The following is a 24,838-nucleotide window of genomic DNA, read 5'->3' as shown; positions in this document are numbered from 1 at the left end:
TTGTTATACCTGTAAAAAAAAAAATGTGCATGATTCTCTCACTGCATCACTAAGTATAAGCTATATATTGTGAATCTACTGTTGTTGGCTGATGTGGCACGACAAAATGTGTGATTTTTATTCTGCACTACAAAAATAAAGAATTAAAAAAAAAAAAAAAAAAAAAAAATAATAAAAATTAAATTACATGAGATTATATAAATAATGGTATGTAAAGAAAGCCCCTTTTGTCCTGAAAAAAACAATATATAATTTGTATGGGAACAGTAAATGAGAGAGCGGAAAATTACAGCTAAACACAAACACCACAAAAGTGTCAAAAAGATGCCTGGTCGCAAATGTACAACATCGCAAAAAAAGTCCGGTCCTTAAGGGGTTAATATTGATTTCAAGCAATAAAAACAGTTTTTATACTTATTTATCGGCTGGTGTGTTGGAGACTACACCTCTATCCAAAATTTATATTTTCTATTACGATTTGAATATTAAGTTTCTGAAATACTAGTTAAATGTCTATTTCTAACTATATTCTAATCATTATACTTCTCAAATAAACTTAATAATTAATCAAATGTTAAAAACTATCGGTATTTGTTTTTAATCAAAATTAAAAAAAAGGTTTATTTTTAAGTAAAAATTAAACCACTTCTCTATTTCTTAGGGGCATATACTTTGCACATGTTGGCTAATTATCGGCATAATTTTGTCATCATTCTGCTAGAGCTGCCCTGCGGCCTATTTGCAACCTACTTAAAGACCTGGAGCATATTATACATGTGAGTGATTCTATCTACTACATTGTGTGCATTCATCTACATCACAGTATTACACTGTGTATTTTTCTCACTCTTTTTGCTTTGTTTTTTTTTTATGTAAGCTGTTATAAACTCTTATCCTGTGTATCAGAAGATTTGTGGAATCGGTGTATGTTTTATATGTACACAAAAAGATTTAAAGGGGAAGCATTTTACCTTTTACTTTCTAATATATACCACTATGTTTGGTGGATGTTTATAGCACTGTATTTGTGTTCTTGTTGCTGTGTCAGACGTGTTATTTAGAGAAGCATGTGAACTTTCGATGTTCCGCTAATCATTTACTGAAGTGCCTTATAACATTTCCTGTTGGTAAATGTAACTTACCTGGATAAACACTTAGGTCTTCCATAGCAATTACCATAAATGGTTGATGGCAAAATGAAGAAAATATACAAATTTACAATTTTATTCACAAAAGAGGGAAAATATATGAATACATATTGTGAGTCTCTTAGGTTTTGATTCGCCCTGAGTGTGGATAACGTTACGTTGTCCCAGATTCCAGATTTACAGTCGCTTCATCCAAACTCAGCTGCAAGACACCAGTTCGCCACAAACACTTCACCACCGCATCATTTCTTAGTCTCATCTCCCTGATTTCGTTGGCGATATTTCTCCATAAATGCTGCATGTTTCTGAAGGAAAATCTCGTGCTGCTTCTTTATGCCATTTGCTCTGCATGGAAAGAACATAATTAATAGGTGAGTTGTCTTAATTATCTTAACATCTTTCTTAACAAAGATAAGAAGCTAGAGCTTTTTTTCCCCTCTAACTTAATTTTTTTTTAACATGATAAAGTAATACATGATAATGTGAGAAATCATTCAGCAATACGCATAATATAATAAACATACCAAATACTAGACATGTGCAATTCACTTAGTTCCGAATGTAAATTCGGGCGAATTTCGGCAATTCGGATGCTTCTAAATGTCAACATTGCCGAATTTCCAAAGTGCGAACCGAACTGCTGAAGTGCCGAATTGCCAAATTTCGGAAGTGCCGAAGTGCTTCGAATTTCTGAAAAGTGGCAAAACAGGAGAGGGAGGGAAAATTACAGGAATGATGACAGGAATATAACCCTAACCCTACCCCCTAAGCATACCCCTAACCCTACCAATAACACCAACCCCTAACCCTAACTCTAATAGGGGTAGGATTAGGGGTAAGGGTAGGGTTAGGGAATTGCCGAAGTCCCGAATTCCCGAATTTCGGAAGTGCAGAACTGAACAGAATTGCCGAAGTCCTGTATTTCGGAAGTGCCGAACTGAAGTGCTGAATTGCTGAAGTCCTGAATTTCGGAAATGCGGAACCAAATTTTTGGCCCATGCACATCCCTACCAAATACATTGTTACATTATATAAAATCCGGTTGATAATGAGATCATGATTAAAAGGTGTACTCAAAACACCATATCCACCGCAGCAGTCATAGTGGTTATGGTGCCATTTGCATGGCATATCTCCATATCCCAGATTAGATAAAGTAATTCTTCTGATTCACGTCCTCTACTCTACTAAACCAAAGACTATGTGCCATAGGGCAGTCTTCCCCTATGAGGCTGATAAGATGGATCTCAATGGTAGTAGAATAGTGAATTATGTTTAGAAGACTTTTCTATACATAGAGGTGTTCTGATTAAGATTTTACTGAAGATATATGATACTCTTATATTCCAAGGTAGGTATATTGTTCTTTTATTTAGAAATAGTGTCATCTTGTGATGACTTGAGTTTAGTTTTACCTTGAATAGCAGGTTGCTGAAGAAGTATAGTTCTAGTAACAGTGTATTGCAATTAGTATCTGCATTAACACTTACCAACCAATACATTATTATCAGTGTGATTTACATTAACCCCTTAAGGACACATGACGTGTGTGACACGTCATGATTCCATTTTATTCCAGAAGTTTGGTCCTTAAGGGGTTAAAGACTACATTAAATCCGTATAGAAAAACACTAGGCAAAACCAACTGCTCTGGAAAGATTCTTCAACTCAGAACAGTTTTCTCACAACTTGGCTATTTTTGTCTCAGTACTGCAATTCAGATTTAATTTGTGAAAATTCTGGGTGTAGTAAATAACCCTGAGTCAGTGTGATGATGTTCAGTTTGATCTGTAGTGTCCACATGGGAACTGCTGGTATGACCAAAAGCATTTCTGACCTAGTTCGTGTTTGTTCAAAGACAGATGCTTCCAGCAGCTCTTTTGAAACAAGATTAATTCATTCAGAGCTCTGAGCCTGTTACAAAAGAACAATGGCAGTGAATCTGCTTCTAACTTCACAACACACACACACATATATATATATATATATATATATATATATATATATATATATAGAGAGAGAGAGAGAGAGAGAGAGAGAGAGAGAGAGAGAGAGAAAATCATTTCTGATATAAAAGATGTTGCTCTGAAGAATAACTGACAGATTGCAAATCATTGATGTAGCCATTCTAGGGAAAATGTATCCCGTATTCCTGCTGTAAAAGTATACATTTGATTTGGGATAGAATATGAAAATGCCATTGTAAATAACTTTATTCAAATACAGTTTCTCACCTTGCCGCCATCTTTGTTTCATTATAGATTTTAAGAAGACGTTTCTGCTGTTCGTCCACAAATTCCTTGTGAACTTTTCTTAATATGCTGTTGAAAGAAAGGAAGGTGACAATTATCATAAAACGTATCTTATCACATGACAACTCCGAGTGCATATATTCAATATAAGTGGCACTGTCATTTTGCAGGCTTCGTTTTTTAATTAATCTTTTTTTGTTTGTTTTTATTATTTTAACGTGAACCCTAGATTGTATACATAAAGAAAACTATGAACTATTTTTTCCTCTGGGGAGTGTGGTCTTTGGCAATCTGTGGCAATAGGTGGAGCTAAAGCAAAGTTCCAGTTTAGTTGCTAAGCTAATTTACAAAGTTAATTTAGAGAACAAAAAGATGGCGTCTATATATTGAGATTCGGCACAAGGAAGAAAAGATAACAAATATAAATAAAGGCCTGTGGCAAGGATGGAGTATAAGCATTAAGATACAAGGGGCATAAGGAAAGGAACCCTATGATAAAAAAAACATGACAGTGCGACTTTAACTGCATTTCAGTTCAGTTTACTTTATGGAGTGCTGCTTTCTGGAAATATCAGAAAAAGAATTTATGAGAAGACGAAGGACAGGCAAAAAATTCATTAGCTTGCCTTTCAGTTAGTCTTTGCTCAGGTGTCAACGTTTTAGCTTACATGCGCCAAAACATAGGGCTTCTACCTTCTAAATTCTATCATTTATATATCAAAGTGTTCCAACACAAAGCCAAACAATCACAGTGCTCTAATGAGAAATCAAATCACTGGAATGTCTTAATAACGTCGTTTTTCATCTTGAAAAGCATTCTCTGTGTAGCTCTCAAGGGCCAAAGATGGATCAATTTATGTTGCGTTGGGTTTTTTATATTTCAGCAGTTTTTTTTGCAAATGGTATGCTTTTTTTAAATCATTGCGTAGCATATTATGGATTTTTTTTTTTTGAATGTCGTGAATAGCAGTTTATTTATTTATTTATTTTTCTTTGTGCAAGGAATAACAAGACGTTCGTCAATGCCACAACAGCATATTCAAAATATTTAAACACAGTTGGTGTACATTCATGGCATGTGAATATCAGCACATTTTTATATGTTAATAACAGGCTATTCTTGTAGCGATGTCTATCTAGGTATACAAAAGAACAACGTTACACTATGCCGTAGCTTAGGCACGCATTATGTAATGAAATTGTAAAGTCATAGCAGGGGTTATAGCATAAGACAACGGTTTTATGCACGGTAACAAACTATGATCCGGCTAATACAAAGCTATTAAAGCTAAGTGGGAAATCAACTGAGGCTGGAGTTACAGGACTATGCAATGCTTGTTCCAGGGGTGGTTCAAGCTTAAAGTGTCATGCTGTGTGTACCGCCGCGTCTTATGTAGATAGGAGCATACATGTGGTACAGTAATAAACAGTGTAAGGTACGTCTAGCATGTCTGGTGGCATTTTTGAAGGTCGACCTCAGTTATATAAAGCTTGGTCCCAGACACGCGTTTCTAACCAACATTATCAATAATGAAACATGCTTTCAGTAGTAGTGGCATCACATAGATAATCGTTATGAACTACATTTAAACCTCCTCTATCTTCGCTTTTGTGGGTGGCTGGACTACACAGAGACTAGTTATAAACATACTGCAGATTGCTGTGGAGCTCAAAAAAACAAAAAACAGGTCGGCATCTTAAGAAGCACAATTACTCTGGTTGCTAGCAGGGAAACGAAAAAATAAACAATTATGGAAAGTACAACTGCAGACAAACAAGAGTGGGGATGTCTTGTTTTTCAAGTGTGAGGGCAAGACGTGGCTCGGAGGCCTATATATGTGTAGGCAGGTGTGGGAAGGGTTCTCACCCAAAGTCCGCTGCATGCCTCAGGAGGAAAGTCTCGTATCAACCCACCCCCTCGCTCGGGAGCGGTGTAATGTCGGTGAGGTGTGCCGCAAGGAAGCAGGTATAACGTGGGAGGGTCCGTCTGCAATGTGGCGTTGTGAGGCTCCCCTTGCCTGCGGACTGTGCTGGGGCTTGCCTCATTTTACCATGTTCTTGTGGACTCACTGTGGCCCTGGAGTTGTCGTCTGGGGGCTTGCGGGTGGCCACCCCAGGCCAATTATTTTGCTGGTGTGCCGGACTCCTCCGCTTGACCATGAGGGTGGGATCTTTAGGGTGAGGTGGTGATGAGGCTCCCCTCTTGCTCCGGGGTTTGCGTAACTGTCTTTTGGGCTGTCTCTTGCGGTTCACAGCCCTCCGAGCGTTTGGCTGGAACTTGTGGGTCAGGGCCCTCCGCCTGTGTGTGTAAGCTTGGGCTATCTGCCCCCACATTTCGTCTTGCAGTGTTTGCTGTCGCTTACAGGTGGTTCTTGTGCCATACCTGTGTGCCATGCTCTGTCTGCTAGCTGTGCCCAGAATCTGTCGAAGATCGCTTTGAGTGTGTCAGTCGCTTTACTTGTAGGGCTATCCACCCTGAGTTGCAAAGTTTCCATGCCACGTGTAGTGGATTCAGGCATGTCCGCCATCTTGGGAATCGCCGCTTCTGCTCCGCTTGTAATTTCATCGGCTGCTGCCGATATGGTTAAGGTTGCAGCTTCCCCTTCTGGCGGGGACCGGGATATCTCCCACCGGTCCGGGGGGGGGGGGGGAGGCGATGTGTGAGTGCCCCCTCCTCAGCCTGAGAACCAGGAGAGTGGCCGTCTCTCTGCGGCTCCCACCCTTGCAGGCTGCAGGCCGCGATGCGGAAGGTACAGCGATGGGGAGCCCCATATCAGGTATCCCCTGATGCAGCATCCCCTCCTGGATAAGTAGAGAGTTGTCCGCGGCCGTCACGATCCGGTGGTCGGGCGTTATGCCCAGAATCAGGGCGTCGGATGTGGGAGCTCTCGCCATGACGTCTGGCTCGCTCGGCAGGTAAGCTTGCCCCCCCTTTATTTTTCTTTTAAGGTTATAGTTAATTTATCGCCTTCACTATTATTAAGGTAACGGGATAGGCAGGGTCTTTTTTTTTTTTTTTTTTTTTTTAAGAGGAGTTGGCTAGAAGCTTGGAGCTTCCACAGGGCAATTGGTTAACCTTCACATTGACGAGTGTTATTGGAAATTATCATTCACTTACAAGAGGCAAGAGTTTATCGAATATATAGTTACGTTGCCAACAGCAGGTCCATTCATTAGATCAGATGAATGGAACTGCTGAATACGTTGATCTATCCTTATCCTATTATAAAGCAACAGTAAAATTTTTGATGATTCTAATAAAGGTCAGGTGACTAAAACAATACTCACTCGAATTCCTGATGGTGTAGTACCAACAAACAAAAATAATCTTTGGTGATTTACATGTAGCAAAGGCCCCTTCTCCTAGCTTTGATACTATTTTAATAGGCCGTTGTGCTACATAAGAACTGTAAAATAAATAAATATATTTGTTTGATACCCCTCAACTAGCAAGTTATACATTAATCAATCCAAAAGGTGGGCAACAGATTACGCCGTTCCTACATATAAAACAGTGAGCGGGCTTGTAATGTTTTCTCTCGTGAGTACTAGTGCTTTCTCCTAGCAGATAAACATAAGTCGTATTTTGTCTAGCCTTGCACGAGGGCTAGCTAAATATTGTCATAGGTGCATATATTGCATATTTGGGTGCGCTCGTTTCCTCCAAGCAAGCCTCTGATTTGACGCAGTAACAATCCACAGTACAGCCAGAGGTTGTATTTGCATTCTGGGAATTCCTCGGAGGAGAATATCAGTTAATATTGTGCTTATAGAGTTCTGGGCAACGTGCCAGCCCGATACCTGTATCAAGAGCAATGTGTCTTCATGTTGAATGTTGAAACATTTTATCACATTGTTTAATAATGCTGGGCCAAATGCCAGAACAAAGTATACAAAAAGAAAATTATATTATTTAGTCATTTTACTGTTAACCTTTGTAAATAGGGAAAGGCAGGTAGTATAGGCACACTATACATAAAATAATAAATTATATATAAAAACACCTGTTGGATGTTACGGCCATATGATGCTTAGTGAAACACTATTGAACTATCCCAGTTTAGGAAAGTCTTCTCATAGCCAAGATCATATTTTATATCCCTTCCAGCAACCGTACAACTAGGAGATGGACCGAATTTAAATGTTGCAGGTCGGTTATTATTATTACTGGTATTTATCTAGCGCCAGCATATTCCGTAGCGCTTTACAATATTATCAAAGGTTATAAAACATTAATGGGACACTATAGTCACCAGAACAACTACAGCTTATTGAATTTGTTCTGGTGAGTAGAATCATTACCTTCAAGGTTTTTTGCTGTAAACACTGTCTTTTCAGGGAAAATGCAGTGTTTACATTACAGCCTAGTGATAACTTCACTGGCCACTCCTCAGATAGCTGCAGGGCCGGACTGGCCCATCGGGATACCGGGAAATTTCCCGGTGGGCCGTCGGCACCTGGGGCCGGGGTGACCTGCGGCCGCAGGGAGAACTTGAATGGCGGCCGCAGGGGAAGCTCTTCTTGCGGCCGCTGGGGGAGCAGGCTGTTCTGTCTCTGCCCCCCCTCCCTCGCGCGCTAGAAAGAGACCGGGGCCGGAATATGACGTCATATTCCGGCCCCGGTCTCATTAAGCTGCACGCGAGGGAGGGGGAGCAGAGACAGAACAGCCTGCTCCCCCAGCGGCCGCAAGAAGAGCTTCCCCTGCGGCCGCCATTCAAGTTCTCACTGCGGCCGCCAGCCCACCTATCAGTCTGCCCACCCACACAGGTAGCAACAAGTATGTATGTCAGTGGGAGTGTTTGTGTCTGTGTCATGCTGTGTGTGTGTGTGTGTCTGTCTGAGTGTGTCTGTCTGTGTCATGCTGTGTGTGTGTGTGTCTGTCTGTGTCATGCTGTGTGTGTGTGTGTGTCATGCTGTGTGTGTGTGTGTCTGTGTCATGCTGTGTGTGTGTGTCTGTCTGTGTCATGCTGTGTGTGTGTGTGTGTGTGTGTGTGTCTGTCTGTGTCATGCTGTGTGTGTGTGTCATGGTGTGTGTGTCTGTGTCACGGTGTGTCTGTATCATGGTGTGTGTGTTTCTGTCTGTGTCATGGTGTGTGTGTGTGTCTGTCATGGTGTGTGTGTGTGTGTGTGTGTGTGTCAGTCGTGGTGTCTGTGTGTGTTTTTAAAAATAGTGTTTTACTCACCTTTTTTTTTTTCCAACGTCGTGCTGGTCTCTGCCTCTATGACTGAGATCATCAAGCTTGATGATCTCAGCCAATCCGCACTGACACAGGAAGCGCCTCTAGTGACCGTCTGAGTGTCTGTCACTAGAGGTGTCACTAGGAAGCAACGTAAACACTGCCTTTTCTCTGAAAAGTCAGTGTTTACATTCAAAAGCCTGCAGGGACAGGCTATAGACACCAGAACCACTACATTAAGCTGTGTGTGTGTGCGCCTGCTAGTGAGCTTGCTTGCTTGCATGTGTGTGTGTGTGCGCCTGCTAGTGAGTGAGCTTGTGTTTTTATGTCAATGACCTTATGTATATTAGTGAAATTGTTTGTCTATGAGGCTGTGTATCAATGAGCTTGTGTGTGTCAGTGAGATTGTCTGTGTCTGCATGTGAGTATGCTTACTGTATAATTAAATGTTTTACTCTGAAAGGACCAATATATTATATTAGAAAAAGAAATATATATTATATATTATATATATATATATATATATATGGAACAAATATATATATATATGGAACCTTTTAAAAACTAATAAAATCTGTCAACATTGAAGTTGCTGTTTAGTAGATAGGAGAGTGCGCTGGATCTTGTGTATTGTATAATATGGCCCCCAGCAGCACCCCATTTAAGCATGTTCAGGTGAGTGCAACCACCCCCCCATGTTCCATATATATATATATTTGGGAGTCTAGCCAACTCCTTGGTTTTGCACCCCTCCCTGTCACCGGTGTCTCATCTCAGGTCCCTATTTAGTCTTGTACTGCAGAGAGCCTCAGATGGAATTTGTTCCCCAAGTAAGTGGGTTAATCTCATAAGAGCAGACATTAGACTGTGAGAGTAGGACCTGCCAAAGATGGGGTACATTGACGTTGTGGCAGGCTTATGCAATGTATGATCATATAATGTAACTAAATCCCCATTATTTTTTGCCTAGATAAGGTGTTTTTAACCCCTTAAGGACAGACGACGGATATATTCCGTCATGATTCCCTTTTATTCCAGAAGTTGTGTCATTAAGGGGTTAAACAAAACCTTTTAAAAACTAATAAAATCTGTCAACATTGAAGTTGCTGTTTAGTAGATAGGAGAGTGCGCTGGATCTTGTGTAATATATATATATATATATATATATATATATATATATATATATATATAATTACTCAATCATCTGGGGTGGCAAGACATAGCCTTACATATTACATGCGACAATATATGGTGCAATGACTTATGGGGCTGGCATAGATTTTTTTTTACAGGGCTGCTTTGTATCCCCAGTCCGGCCCTGGATAGCTGTTAGAGATCATTCCTGGGTCATGGCTGCCTAAAATGCATCCAAACATTCAATTCATCTCTATGAGGAGATGCTGATTGGCCAGGTCTGTATTGAATTGTGCTGACTCTGCCCCTGATCTGCCTCTTTGTCAGTCTCAGCCAATCCTATAAGGAAGCATTGTGATAGGATCAGGCCACCACTTCTGATGATGTCAGAGGAAGTTCACAGGCAGAGGCAGCAGCTTCAGACTTGAATACAAGTAAGATTTTACTATATTTAGGGAGGCAAAGGGGGCCAAGGGGGCTAGATAGTGGTTTTAACACTATAGGGTCAGGAATCCATGTTTGTGTTCCTGACCCTATAATGATCCTTTAACTTTCAGTTTAGTGAATAATTCAGTGAAAATTGTTGAATTTCAACCACAATGGCAATTTTCACATTTACTAAAGCCAAATCCAGTCGGAATTCGGTTGCCCGAGTGAATATGCTGCAATTATGCAGATACATTTGGAAGGCAGACTAAAATCAGTGCTCCTGAACCAAACCCTAAACAAAGTATTGATTTTAGAAGATTCCCAAAGAACTGTTTTAAATAAAATTCCAGACCGAATGTATCCGGCAGGATGCGCATTCGCAAATTATCATTCATTTGCTTTTACGCAAACAGATGATAATTTTAAGTACTATTTGCCTTCTAACAGTCCTGTGGGTAGGATCAATTAAAGAAAAGAAAACAAGGGGGGACATCCTAATTTTGACCACAGGTGGGGGATGTTGAATTTATACTGGGTGGACATAATATACTCCATGCCTCTATTCATGGGTGGCAGGTGGGGGCTGTAAATAATTAAACAATGCCAAAAAAAGCTGAAAAATACAAACTGATGTAATGGCTTACATAATATGGGATGGGGCATTTCTAGCGTCTGGGCAGCAATGGCACAGAAGCTAGTTTTAGACATTTAGGATATGCAGGCATAAGGAGGTTTTCAATCTTCCTTATAGTAAAATGGGGGTCTAATTGGCCCCCATATGTTTTTTATTTATTTAATTTTAACCACCACATAATTAACATTTGCCCCACTGAGGAATTATACTTATTTGCTTAATGGCTGCTAGTGCTACCAACAGGCAAATAGTTTGGATTTTTTTTTTTTAAATCTGGGCCCATATTTGAAGAATCTGGGACCATATTTGAAGCATTTGGTTCTTGATTTCAGTTGTCCTGCGTTGTTTAGTCTAGCTGAAACCCTGACCAAATTCTGGCCCATTCTGTGCCTGAATTGCCAAATCTGGACAATTTCAAATTTAAGGCCAAAATATCTGAATTGGAAACACAGCTGACGTTCAGCTAACGTGATCTAAAATATGACTTTGAATTCCCGACAATTCTTTCTCACGTTAGTAAATAACTCTGTTTTGTGAATAACTGTAAAGGTGTTGTTACCATACTGGGGTTCTATGTATGAGCTGATCTGGTATGATCTAATTGAGATGTCACAGTGATTAATTGAATCAATAATGAAGAGCAGCAGGGAAAACTATAGTGGGAGGTTACGTGTTTCAGATTTGTAGAATTCCTAGTGCAGGAAGAATAGATCTAGAGATGGAAGAGGAAGGTGGCACGTGAAGGGGAGTGGGAGTAGAATTTACTGAAGCAACAAGTGAGGAGAAGAATGAAAGGGAAATACCCTGAAATATGGACTAAAATGAAAAAAGCAGCAGGGGCAAAGAAAGGACAGGAGGTGGGAGGTTAAGAGTATACATTATGGGATGATATATGATAATGATCTATGCAGACCATACAGGCGATTGTAAACTGTTGGTACAAATGTCAGGCCAAAATAACCACATTGGAACAATTAATTGGAAATCTCAGCAACAATGCAGAGCCCAGTGTCTCCAGTGACCCCCTACAGGGTCAGTATCTCTTACCAATGACTAATAGAGCATGATTGAGATATTACAATTAGCACTGGAATAGAGACTGTTGTGTCAAGTATTATTATGCTATACTAATATGTCTAGTGACTAATACTGCAGGACCGGATATATTTCCAGTAACCAAGATGGCAACAGACACATTTCAGAGCCAACCCTATATCACAGAAATGCATATTGGGGCTGGGTTAGAATCAGAGGGCTAGGCATATCTGCAGAGAAGAGATCTGCTTTTGCACACTGTTTTTTTGATATACCCCCAATTTTAGAAATGCATAATAAAAGGGTTATTCCAACTACCAGTGATTTGAGGTGGTCAGTTTGAAACACTGCACATCCAGAATTATTATTATTATTTTTTTTTTTTTATTAATTCTTTATTTTTGGTGTGCATAAAGGTTTACAACATTGCTTGTACAGCCACAGCAGCTCTCACAAGCGTACGTTTCAGAAAAAAAAGGAGCATTTACGTGGTCTGCGAGGGAACAGCACACATTTTTTTTTATGAGCTTTCTTAACATCGTGTCTTCAACAAGTTAAACAACATTAATAATAATAATAGGTGATTATAAGCTTAAATATTAGTGTGTTATCAGGTTTACGTCAACATCAGTAGATAAACAAAAAAATATAATAACATGCTACTAGGCTGGTTGTGATAGTCATGCTAACCTAGATGTTCACATTGTTAAGCTACTTATAAAGAGATTGATCATGGTGAAATCATTTAGTACAAACAGTGAAACTATCATGTAATTTGCACATAATGCTTTTCAATTGGGAAGCATGTCAATCAAGAGTTTACCACCGCATGGCCCCTAGATGTCATTAGACCTGCTTATTTGGAGGGTCGAAACAGGACAGGCGCTTGAGAGCTGTTAAGTGCGGTGTGAGACATTGGTTGAGTACCAGGCAGGTGTCAAAGTGGCAGTGTTCAACTTGCGGTTTAGCCGATGCCCCCCGCAGACAGGTCACAGCTCTGAGCGTTCTCGATGTTCCTCTGGGTCGGTCCCTTCTCTGCAGGCTGCCGGTTAAAGCGTTATGGTCTCCTCACTAATAGGGAGGTATTGCAGGCAAAGCTGGGAGGTTGGTGCGGTATCTCATGTTGGGAGCCGAGATCTCGGGCAGGCATGGTGATCCTGTCGGTGCCGCAAGCGTCAGCTTGGTTCTTTGTCAGTCATGTTTGGCCTGTGTCTGGAACCCAGATTTTGAAGTTAAGTGCGTGAGGCATAGGGCTGGGTGTTTCTGGGCACATGTTTCTTGTCAGCCCGAATCGGCAGTTAGTTGATGTTGAGGGCATGTTGTAGCACGTCATCTCCGCCATTTTTAGTGCGGCCTCTGGGCTGATATCGCTGCAGCCTGGGTCGCTGGTGTCTGCACGACCACAGGGCCATAGGGTGGGGACCGGGATCACCCCCACCGGTCCAGAGGGGGGGGAACAGGGTCAGTTCCACCTAGCCTCGCGTGTCTGGCTAGGTCCTGGTAGGCAGAATCGCGGGGCAGCGGCCGTCTACCCCACTCACCGCCCGGGTAGCCCTCATCTTGGGCGACAAGGATTTCCCCTCCAAGGGACTAAAACACCTTGGCAAGTCTCACCTCGGTACCAGGGTGCCTTCCTGCGAAGGGCCACGGCTGCCAGTCGTCAGGTGGGTGTTTAATCAGGGTTTTTTAGTTGATATTATAATAGATTGCAGGAGCTGCCCTTTTGTGCGGCCGCTCCGCATGGCGGCCCGGCCCCGCCCCCCCCAGAATTATTTTTAATCGTGAGCTGGGAACGAGTTGCACCTCAGGTACATGTGACTTAGCTCAGAATTCTGGGCTGCTTCATTTTCTGTGCATATTTTACTTTTTTTTTTAGCAGCGCACGCTGCCGACTGATGTAAAGATCTTCCACCTTGCAGGGAGATAGCCTTCCACCCTGTGGGTGCTCCCTTCCAGATCGCTCTATCACTTATATAGGTTTTAAAAAATATATTAAAATCCCCCCTCCACGCTTCGCCAGCTCAGACTGCGTACAAGTGCTGTGTGATGTCAGGATGGGGCATGGAAGAGCAGAACCAGAAAATTTGTTCAGCGCTGAGTTAAGGTAAGTTTAAACATTTTTCTTTTTTTACCGAGGGACCTAATAGTAATAGGGCATTGTCAGTTAAAAAAAAATAAAAAAGTGTTTGCCCTCACTTCATGATACTGATATAGAGATCAACAGCATCAGCCTGTCTACCAGACTAACAATGTATATCTGTATAAAATGTGTGATACAAACCTAACCCACGCTCTGACCAAGCATGTATATAGCATAATTGTAAACGTACATTTGAAGCTATAATGTTAAAACTGCTTATTATATTATACAATTGTGCCTGATAATCACATGCCCCGCATGTTACGCGAGGGAAATGCTTGAAGAATGCTTTTGGGGCACTTCGAGCCTACATGTACTGTTTTTATGCACTGCAAAAAAAAAAAAAGTGTTTGCATAAAGACTGGAATAACTTTAAATGCACTCATGCTTTAAGTGTGGTTATATCTAGTAGATTGATAAAAAAAAAAAAAAAAAATTGGGATTTTTTTTTTTTCCATTGGAGTGTTCCTTTAAGTTGAGGAGAGATACGTACCAGGAGCATTGGGAAGTTTTCTATGTAGTCCATAGTAAGAATAGTTATAGAGGATTTCAAACTCAGTGCTCTCCCAGCTCCTCCAGTGTCTGTGTGTGAGATTGGACAGCAAGTGGAAGGGATCACTTCCCATCTGCCCACCAGGGCCAATCTTAGGGTGTACAAGCTGTGCAGCCGCACAAGGCACCATGGCAGCAGGGGCACCGCGTGGCCGACATGGCTCGCACACACAGTGCCCAGCAATGCAGTGTTTCTAAATTTAGGGCAAAGTACACGAGAGGGGGTAGAGCTAAGCGGGAGGTGAGGCGGAGCCAAGCAGGAGGTGGAGCTAAAATGTGATGGGGTGTGGCTAAATCTGTCCTGAAACTGCTGCCCTTACTGCTGCACAATGAAGAGAAGCAGGAAGGATCCCTGCTTCCCCAACTACTACAGGCCAGGGACTGCACTGCCTCCAGACCTCCTCCTCCAGCCCATAATGGAAAAAGGTAATTGTGTGGTTTGTGTGACTGTCTGTAACTGCGTGTGTATGTATGTGTGACTACCTGTAACTGTGTGTGTGACTGTAAATGTATATTTGACAGTCTGACTGTAATTGTGTGTGAGACTGCCTGCCTGTAATGGTGTGTGTGACTTTGTGTATGTGGCACAGCGCAAATATACACCTGCATTCACATATTGTCCTACATGCATTAAAATAAAAAATCTGAATAAAATCTAAATATTACACACGGTCAATATACCCATAACAAATATCACACACAGTCAATATACCCATAACAAATATCACACACAGTCAATATACCCATAACAAATATCACACAGTCAATATACCCATTACATATATCACACACAGTCAATACATCCATAACAAATATCACACACAGTCAATATACCCATAACAAATATCACACACAGTCAATATACCCATAACAAATATCACACACAGTCAATACATCCATAACAAATATCACACACAGTCAATATACCCATAACAAATATCACACACAGCCAATATACTCATAACAAATATCACACACAGTCAATATACCCATAACAAATATCACACACAGTCAATATACCCATAACAAATATCACACACAGTCAATACATCCATAACAAATATCACACACAGTCAACATACCCATAACAAATATCACACACAGCCAATATACCCATAACAAATATCACACACAGTTAATATACCCATAACAAATATCACACAGTCAATATACCCATAACAAATAACACACACAGTCAATACATCCATAACAAATATCACACACAGTCAATATACCCATAACAAATATCACACAGTCAATATACCCATAACAAATATCACACACAGTCAATATACCCATAACAAATATCACACACAGTCAATACATCCATAACAAATATCACACACAGTCAATATACCCATAACAAATATCACACACAGTCAATATACCCATAACAAATATCACACACAGTCAATATACCCATAACAAATATCACACACAGTCAATACATCCATAACAAATATCACACACAGTCAATATACCCATAACAAATATCACACACAGCCAATATACCCGTAACAAACATCACACACAGTTAATATAACCATAACAAATATCACACAGTCAATATACCCATAACAAATATCACACAGTCAATATACCCATAACAAATATCACACACAGTCAATACATCCATAACAAATATCACACACAGTCAATATACCCATAACAAATATCACACAGTCAATATACCCATAACAAATATCACACACAGTCAATACATCCATAACAAATATCACACACAGTCAATATACCCATAACAAATATCACACACAGTCAATATACCCATAACAAATATCACAGTCAATATACCCATAACAAATATCACACAGTCAATATACCCATTACATATATCACACACAGTCAATACATCCATAACAAATATCACACACAGTCAATATACCCATAACAAATATCACACACAGTTAATATACCCATAACAAATATCACACAGTCAATATACCCATAACAAATATCACACAGTCAATATACCCATTACATATATCACACACAGTCAATACATCCATAACAAATATCACACACAGTCAATATACCCATAACAAATCTCACACAGTTAACAAACCTATAACAAATATCACACAGTCAATATACCCAAAACAAATATCACACACAGTCACAACATTCATAACAAATATCACACACAGTCAATATACCCATAACAAATATCACACACAGTCAATATACCCATAACAAATATCACACACAGTCAATACATCCATAACAAATATCACACACAGTCAATATACCCATAACAAATATCACACACAGTCAAAACATCCATAACAAATATCACACACAGTCAATATACCCATAACAAATATCACACACGGTCAATATACCCATAACAAATATCACACACAGTCAATATACTCATAACAAATATCACACACATTCAATACATCCATAACAAATATCATACACAGTCAATATACCCATAACAAATATCACACACAGTCAATTCATCCATAACAAATATCACACAGTCAATATACCCATAACAAATATCACACACAGTCAATACATCCATAACAAATATCACACACAGTCAATACATCCATAACAAATATCACACACAGTTAATATACCCATAACAAATATCACACAGTCAATATACCCATAACAAATATCACACACATTCAATACATCCATAACAAATATCACACAGTCAATACATCCATAACAAATATCACACACATGGATGCGGAGATGCAGACCAGATTCCCAGCACACGGGACCACCAGAGATCAGCATGCCCACTCCCTGCATGGTGACTACAGGGAAGGGGAAATTAATATTTGTTTTTTTAATTTTTTAAATAAATATTAGTATAATAAAGCCCCCTATACAAACACTACACTCCTATACACACACTATACATGGTTGAGCGGGTGTAACCATGAAGATATTTCACACAGGGTGCCTAAAGGCCTAAGGACCTGCCCACTAACAGAAAATGGCTTCCAGGAGGACCAGGGACAGCACTTAATGATGCCCATAGTATAGATCTAGAGCTCTGCTGCTCTAATATCAATGCCTGCAACCTAATCTCCCATTTCCCATTGGCCCTAAATTTATCCTTTACCGAAACCAAAACATTCCTTCGTCCCAAATTTAACCACTCAAAGCCTAAACTTGAAAAAGACTTTAACCCCAGGTTTAACCCCTCTTAAACACTAAACACCCCATGTACTTCAATACTAAATGTAACCCCACTCTAACCCTAAACCCAATAAATCTAAACACCCCTTATATCATAACTATAACTTCACTCAAGCTTTAAGTTATCTTAACACTAAACATCCTATGTCATCTAACTCTGACATTAACCCTTCTCAAACCTTAAACCCCCTTTACCATAACTACTTCTAACATTATCTTTAACCCTGCATGCATTTTACACAGCTGCATACACTCACTATACAGATTCAAACACAATGCAAACAGAAATATGCACATACATATTCAGTTGTTAAATTTGAATATAGCGTGTTTTTATGCATAAATTCACAGTTTTGATCTGTCCAGTAAGTGTTTCACAATGATTTGCCTCTAACTGAATTTGCTGTTATCTGTTATTGAGGAAAACTATGATTGAGCATCAGTAAAAATTCATTCTGATTTAATAAATGTTCTGTAATTTAATTTTGTGAAAACGTGTTGTGAATAAAATGTCAATGGTTAGTGCTGGAGGCTTTCCAAGCACAGATATACTAATCACAACTGCCAGAGATCTGTATTTATTAAACTAATACAAACTAAGGATCACCTTCAACAAACGCAGAACAAATAGTACAAAGAAGAATTTCTTATTTACCTGAAGCCCACATAGTGTGCAATCATGCTTCCGGTCATTAGTAGTATACAGAACCAAACCAAGCGGCTGTTTCTTCTCTTCCTCTGGTGAGTAGACGCTCCAGTCCCTTGAGAAAACTGAGACCAGTAGAAGGCATTGTCCTCTGAAGCAGGCCTGAGTTATAGTGTGGGGGGTGCAATAAAAGAGAGAGAAATACATTTAGGGTACCAGACAGGGTAGAATGAGTGACATGGGACAAATGTTTGTTTCCACATGACAGTTAATAACTTGTTTGCGACTTCATTACGGACAAGATTACATTCCTCCCACTACCCCTATGATGTATATCGAGACTGAAGGAATTTTCTAATACCAACAAATCGCAAAGATAAGAGAGAGTGAAATAGACAGGGAAGCTAAGAAAGCACGGGATATTGAGATGGGAGAGAAAGATAAGTGAGGGATAAAAAAAAACAAATAAAAAAAAAACACTGAGAAGTTAATGGAAAAGCGAAATCGGAGGAATAAACAAAAGGTGGTTAAAAAGACATAATACAGCACATGACAGAAGAAAAGGTGGATGCGAAGTCAGTTGGAGCGGTGCACTACTACCTGTAAGAAGAGCCTCTGTTTTGGAAGGTAGAACTGTCTCTTCCAGGAACCCAGTGTTCTCTCTTCACGGCATCTAGAAACTTGTCATACTGCCTGCGAGAGCTGTCTCTGCTCAATACTTTGTATGCCTCGTTCAGACGTACAAATTCAGCGTGCAGGAGAGGGTTTGAAGGGTCGCTATCTGGGTGCAACTGTAATTAACGTGAAGCAGAGAGTCAGACGGCTCTTAAAGGAAGAAATGGAGCAGCAGATATGACATTTTCTATGTAAAATGGATAAATAAATGTAGGTTATAGCTGAGTAATGGTGCATTATATAGTGAGTTTAAAGCGAAAGGCTTTACTTTAGATATGTCAGTTGGAAAACGTTGAGATAACTGCAAGTGTGTGTCATAACAGCTCATGGTACTCTCCTATGAAACCCCATTCCTTGTGGATCACGTAGCCCATCACATTTCAGCCTGGAAAATTGGACACAATAAAAAAGCATAGTTGTGAACATTTTAGTCTTATAAACACTCTCACGAGAGTACAGCATTGATGTCTAAGGAGGGTCCTCCATACCTCCATAGACAGACAATCCTCTATAGACAAAGCCAATTCTCTGGGATTGATACTTAGACTCTGCCCTGAGGGTAAGGAAGTCAGTTGGAGGAGAAATACAGAGACACTGTAGTGCCTACTTTGTCTCTGTATAGCTCTTGACTGGGTTGGAATTTCAGTGAAATTTCAGTGCACAGTACAGCTTTAACATTTTAAAACTCTCACTTTTTTTTGGTAATTCTTTATTTTTGTTGTGCTCAAGATAACATCTAGGCTAACTATGCCACAACAGCATCGTTCAGCCCAGAAAATAAACATAGCGATATAATTGCATGGCAGACAAAGCCCTAGCTCAATTTTATACAGGGAGTGCAGAATTATTAGGCAAATGAGTATTTTGACCACATCATCCTCTTTATGCATGTTGTCTTACTCCAAGCTGTATAGGCTCGAAAGCCTACTACCAATTAAGCATATTAGGTGATGTGCATCTCTGTAATGAGAAGGGGTGTGGTCTAATGACATCAACACCCTATATCAGGTGTGCATAATTATTAGGCAACTTCCTTTCCTTTGGCAAAATGGGTCAAAAGAAGGACTTGACAGGCTCAGAAAAGTAAAAAATAGTGAGATATCTTGCAGAGGGATGCAGCACTCTTAAAATTGCAAAGCTTCTGAAGCGTGATCATCGAACAATCAAGCGTTTCATTCAAAATAGTCAACAGGGTCGCAAGAAGCGTGTGGAGAAACCAAGGAGCAAAATAACTGCCCATGAACTGAGAAAAGTCAAGCGTGCAGCTGCCAAGATGCCACTTGCCACCAGTTTGGCCATATTTCAGAGCTGCAACATCACTGGAGTGCCCAAAAGCACAAGGTGTGCAATACCCAGAGACATGGCCAAGGTAAGAAAGGCTGAAAGACGACCACCACTGAACAAGACACACAAGCTGAAACGTCAAGACTGGGCCAAGAAATATCTCAAGAATGATTTTTCTAAGGTTTTATGGACTGATGAAATGAGAGTGAGTCTTGATGGGCCAGATGGATGGGCCCGTGGCTGGATTGGTAAAGGGCAGAGAGCTCCAGTCCGACTCAGACGCCAGCAAGGTGGAGGTGGAGTACTGGTTTGGGCTGGTATCATCAAAGATGAGCTTGTGGGGCCTTTTCGGGTTGAGGATGGAGTCAAGCTCAACTCCCAGTCCTACTGCCAGTTTCTGGAAGACACCTTCTTCAAGCAGTGGTACAGGAAGAAGTCTGCATCCTTCAAGAAAAACATGATTTTCATGCAGGACAATGCTCCATCACACGCGTCCAAGTACTCCACAGCGTGGCTGGCAAGAAAGGGTATAAAAGAAGAAAATCTAATGACATGGCCTCCTTGTTCACCTGATCTGAACCCCATTGAGAACCTGTGGTCCATCATCAAATGTGAGATTTACAAGGAGGGAAAACAGTACACCTCTCTGAACAGTGTATGGGAGGCTGTGGTTGCTGCTGCACGCAATGTTGATGGTGAACAGATCAAAACACTGACAGAATCCATGGATGGCAGGCTTTGAGTGTCCTTGCAAAGAAAGGTGGCTATATTGGTCACTGATTTGTTTTTGTTATGTTTTTGAATGTCAGAAATGTATATTTGTGAATGTTGAGATGTTATATTGGTTTCACTGGTAAAAATAAATAATTGAAATGGGTATATATTTGTTTTTTGTTAAGTTGCCTAATAATTATGCACAGTAATAGTCACCTGCACACACAGATATCCCCCTAAAATAGCTATAACTAAAAACAAACTAAAAACTACTTCCAAAAATATTCAGCTTTGATATTAATGAGTTTTTTGGGTTCATTGAGAACATGGTTGTTGTTCAATAATAAAATGAATCCTCAAAAAGACAACTTGCCTAATAATTCTGCACTCCCTGTATAAGGTAACATCATGCAATGCAAATACATCTCGGGCTGTGATACACCAGATTGTTAGTGGTTAGGAAACTAAAGGGATTAGCCAGACATGAAGTGAGAAGAACATAATAGTGTACTTGCTTGGGTTGTCTAGGCATATCTGTCCAGTTGGGAATGAATACGGAGTTTATAGGCATATACAGCCTCTCAGGAGGAAATCAAGAGAGAGTAGTAGCTTAGTTACATGTCGGCAGAGAGGCATTAAGGAACTCCCTGCATAACACTGGAGTGAGATAATGATAATCAATAGTAGAGCCTGTGACTACCATGTAGTAACTACATATTAATGACCGATAACAATTAACATTAAACTGGCTGTAGAGCACTCAGGGTTGGGAGGTTGTCGTCCCTCATCATCATGTGAAGGTTCGGCTCTTGTATCAGTCCCCCAGGTTGGGTTAGCCGATTCCCTTGGGTGGTAGAGTTGCTTCACCTTCAGGGAAGAGTATGTACTGAAACCAAGTACCCCTCATGCCCCAATAGTCTGTTTTAAATGAGTTTAATTGCATTTAAACTAGTTTAACCTCAACAGTGCAGTTTGCATGCACACAAACAACACTACTGAAGAACACCTGAGTAGACAGGCGCTCTTGTGGCATTTCTGTGTAGGTTCCCACGAGTGCCTGCACACAACCAAAGCATCATGGGGCATCAAAGTCACCCTAATATATATATATATATATATATATATATATATATACTTAAAGGACCACTCTAGTGCCAGGAAAACATACTCGTTTTCCTGGCACTAGAGTGCCCTGAGGGTGCCCCCACCCTCAGGGACCCCCTCCCGCCCGGCTCTGGAAAGGGGAAAAGGGTTAAAACGTACCTTTTTCCAGCGGTGGGCGGAGAGCTCTCCTCCTCCGATCCTCCTCTTCTCCTCCCCGTCGGCTGAATGCGCACGCGCGTCACGAGCTGCACGCGCATTCAGCCGGTCACATAGGAAAGCATTCATAATGCTTTCCTATGGACGCTTGCGTGCTCTCACTGTGAAAATCACAGTGAGAATCACGCAAGCGCCTCTAGCGGCTGTCAGTGAGACAGCCACTAGAGGAAATAGGGGAAGGCTTAACCCATTCACAAACATAGCAGTTTCTCTGAAACTGCTATGTTTATGAAAAAATGGGTTAACCCTAGAAGGACCTGGCACCCAGACCACTTCATTAAGCTGAAGTGGTCTGGGTGCCTAGAGTGGTCCTTTAATACATTGCTCAACAAAGGCAAAAATGTGGTTCTTTGTTGAGCTCATTTGCATACGCCTACCCAGAATCCCTTGCAGTAGCGAGAGCACTATTAAAGTGAGATTTCTCTGGGAAAAGCAAGTCTAATGGCTTGACTGGTGTGTGTATTTGTGTTTAGCAATGTATTAACTATCCACTTACTTCAGGTGGAAGAGGTTTTCATCCACACTTTTTTCCCCACCACAACTTTCTTGGTATATATATATATATATATATATATATATATATATATATATGGACAGGAAAATCCTTGCACTCAAGCTATATTACTGCAGTGCCGGGTGCCAAAGCCTGGACTCACATAAATACAATTCCAAAGATAAGGCTGCACTCACGGTCTTTATAAAATCCAAAAATGCTTTCTTTTCAAATATTTAAAATAGGATCAATGCTTCAGTCCACCCATTGGAATCCTCAGGGTGAAAAAACAAGTCTTTTTTTGATACTGAGGAATGTCCCATGGGTGGACTGAAAAGTTGATCCTATTTTAAATATTTGAAAATAAAGTATTTTTGGATTAAAATCCTTTTAATGATAAGTCCCCAATATTTTATTGGTGTGGACATTTCTTTTGGGACCTGTGAAGTACTACCTGCATCTTGGAAGGGAGTGGGATCCCCTCAAATTATCCCACAGGCGTTCTGATTGAGCCATTACCAATTGGCTCCCTCCTTGTGAGTACTGAATCATACATTTAACGTTGATATACTATTATACTGTATGATATTGCACTAGGTGCTTGTACACCATTTTATCTCCACAGTTATTCCATTTGCCTCCATACCATCATCTTTTACCCTGAACCGAACCATTCCACCCATTGTATGTATATGATTTCATGTGATTTTCTGTGTGGATAGAGAGGTTACCACACGGGTGTTTTTTGAGTGATTTGGTATCTATTTGGGTAACACGCTTTGACTCTGTATTTGTATTTTAAATATTGAACCTTAACCTGCAAGGCACAAATGGACAAAAATGCAAATTTTTATCCGAAAATACATTAGTCCGAATATGAATGCCCACATCTACATGATACAATGAGGAACTATCCCTCTTAAAATGCAGCATTTTAAGTTATTTTTAATAGATACAATCAGATGGAGAAGGATGTAAGTTGGAGAGTTTGTTAATGAAACCTACCTTTTTTGACTGTATGAAGAAAGCATTCTTAATCTCTTTGTCTGTTGCCTTTTTTTCCACACCCAATATTTGGTAATGATCTTGCAAATCTGGACTGGAATAATAGAAACATGTCATATAATATATACTTAACTAATCCATTGCAGTGTTCTTTATGTTTAGAAAGTAACATTTATTTGAAACATATATTTATATATATTGTATTTCATCAGTTCAGAAGAGTATGGTAAAGAGTAAAATATCTGCTAACAACTCTTCAAAAAGTCACATAGTGAAATATTGGTGAAATAAAAGTGACACCAGTAGTGTTTCCTCACCGGCTGTACGCTCTGGCACAGCACTGAGTCCATGTGGTGCCCAGCAATACTTGTCTCTTGATTAGGCACCGGCACAGCATCATGGTGGCTCATTTATCACTGTGGACAGAAAGAATGCATGAATGTTTGTTGGTCCCCATAATGCACTACTGTTTTAGAATACAGCTTGTGTGTTTGGGACTGCAGATTCCTAAAATTCTTGCAGGCTGGTGTGTTTAGGACTGTAGACTCCCAAAATTCCAGAAGAACGTTAAAAACATCACGTGCTAAATGTAGTTGGTTGACTGAAACCACACATCTGTATTTCAAAGGTAACTGTGTGTATGCACTCGTTAAGAACCTATTTCTTTGCACAGCAAGACTCCATGGTTTGATTAATCATCTATATCGGGGTCAAGCATCTTTTGGCACTCCAGATGTTGTGGACTACATCTCCCTTCATGCTTTGCCATCATTATAGCTGTAAGATCATTATGAGAGATGTAGTTCAGAACAGCTGGAGTGCTGAAGGATGCCTACCCCTGCTCTGTATTGTCTTTTTTAAATAGTTTTATTCTTTCTTTATTGCTCAAGCCACATGATACAGCTTATCATATAATATGCTACGTACATCATGAAGAAAGAGGGTTTTTGAGTTAAAGAGAATATAGCACGTTTACAGCTTTTTAAAGGCAGAGAATATACAGTGAAAAGCACATATGAT

General features: G+C 40.2%; 1 protein-coding gene across 4 annotated transcripts in view; it reads right to left on the bottom strand.

Annotated features, from left to right (window-relative positions):
* Positions 1 to 1,203: 1,203 nt before the first annotated feature.
* The window catches only part of DNAJC4 (DnaJ heat shock protein family (Hsp40) member C4), a 29,921-nt gene continuing 6,286 nt past the window's right edge, over positions 1,204 to 24,838 (bottom strand). For all 4 annotated transcript variants that reach the window (XM_063438764.1, XM_063438763.1, XM_063438766.1 and 1 more), the window contains 6 exons: positions 24,136 to 24,234; positions 23,819 to 23,912; positions 18,928 to 19,118; positions 18,337 to 18,489; positions 3,383 to 3,469; positions 1,204 to 1,493 (listed from right to left, as the gene is read on the bottom strand). In XM_063438764.1, coding sequence (XP_063294834.1) covers positions 1,391 to 1,493; positions 3,383 to 3,469; positions 18,337 to 18,489; positions 18,928 to 19,118; positions 23,819 to 23,912; positions 24,136 to 24,218 — 711 coding nt within the window. In that variant the 5' untranslated portion in view covers positions 24,219 to 24,234 and the 3' untranslated portion in view covers positions 1,204 to 1,390. The remainder of the gene's footprint in view (positions 1,494 to 3,382; positions 3,470 to 18,336; positions 18,490 to 18,927; positions 19,119 to 23,818; positions 23,913 to 24,135; positions 24,235 to 24,838) is intronic.

The sequence above is a fragment of the Pelobates fuscus genome, chromosome 12, assembly GCF_036172605.1.
Source record: "Pelobates fuscus isolate aPelFus1 chromosome 12, aPelFus1.pri, whole genome shotgun sequence".
Classification (NCBI taxonomy): Eukaryota; Metazoa; Chordata; class Amphibia; order Anura; family Pelobatidae; genus Pelobates; species Pelobates fuscus.
Note: the sequence above shows the minus strand (reverse complement) of the source record. Positions and strands in the feature narration are given on the sequence as shown.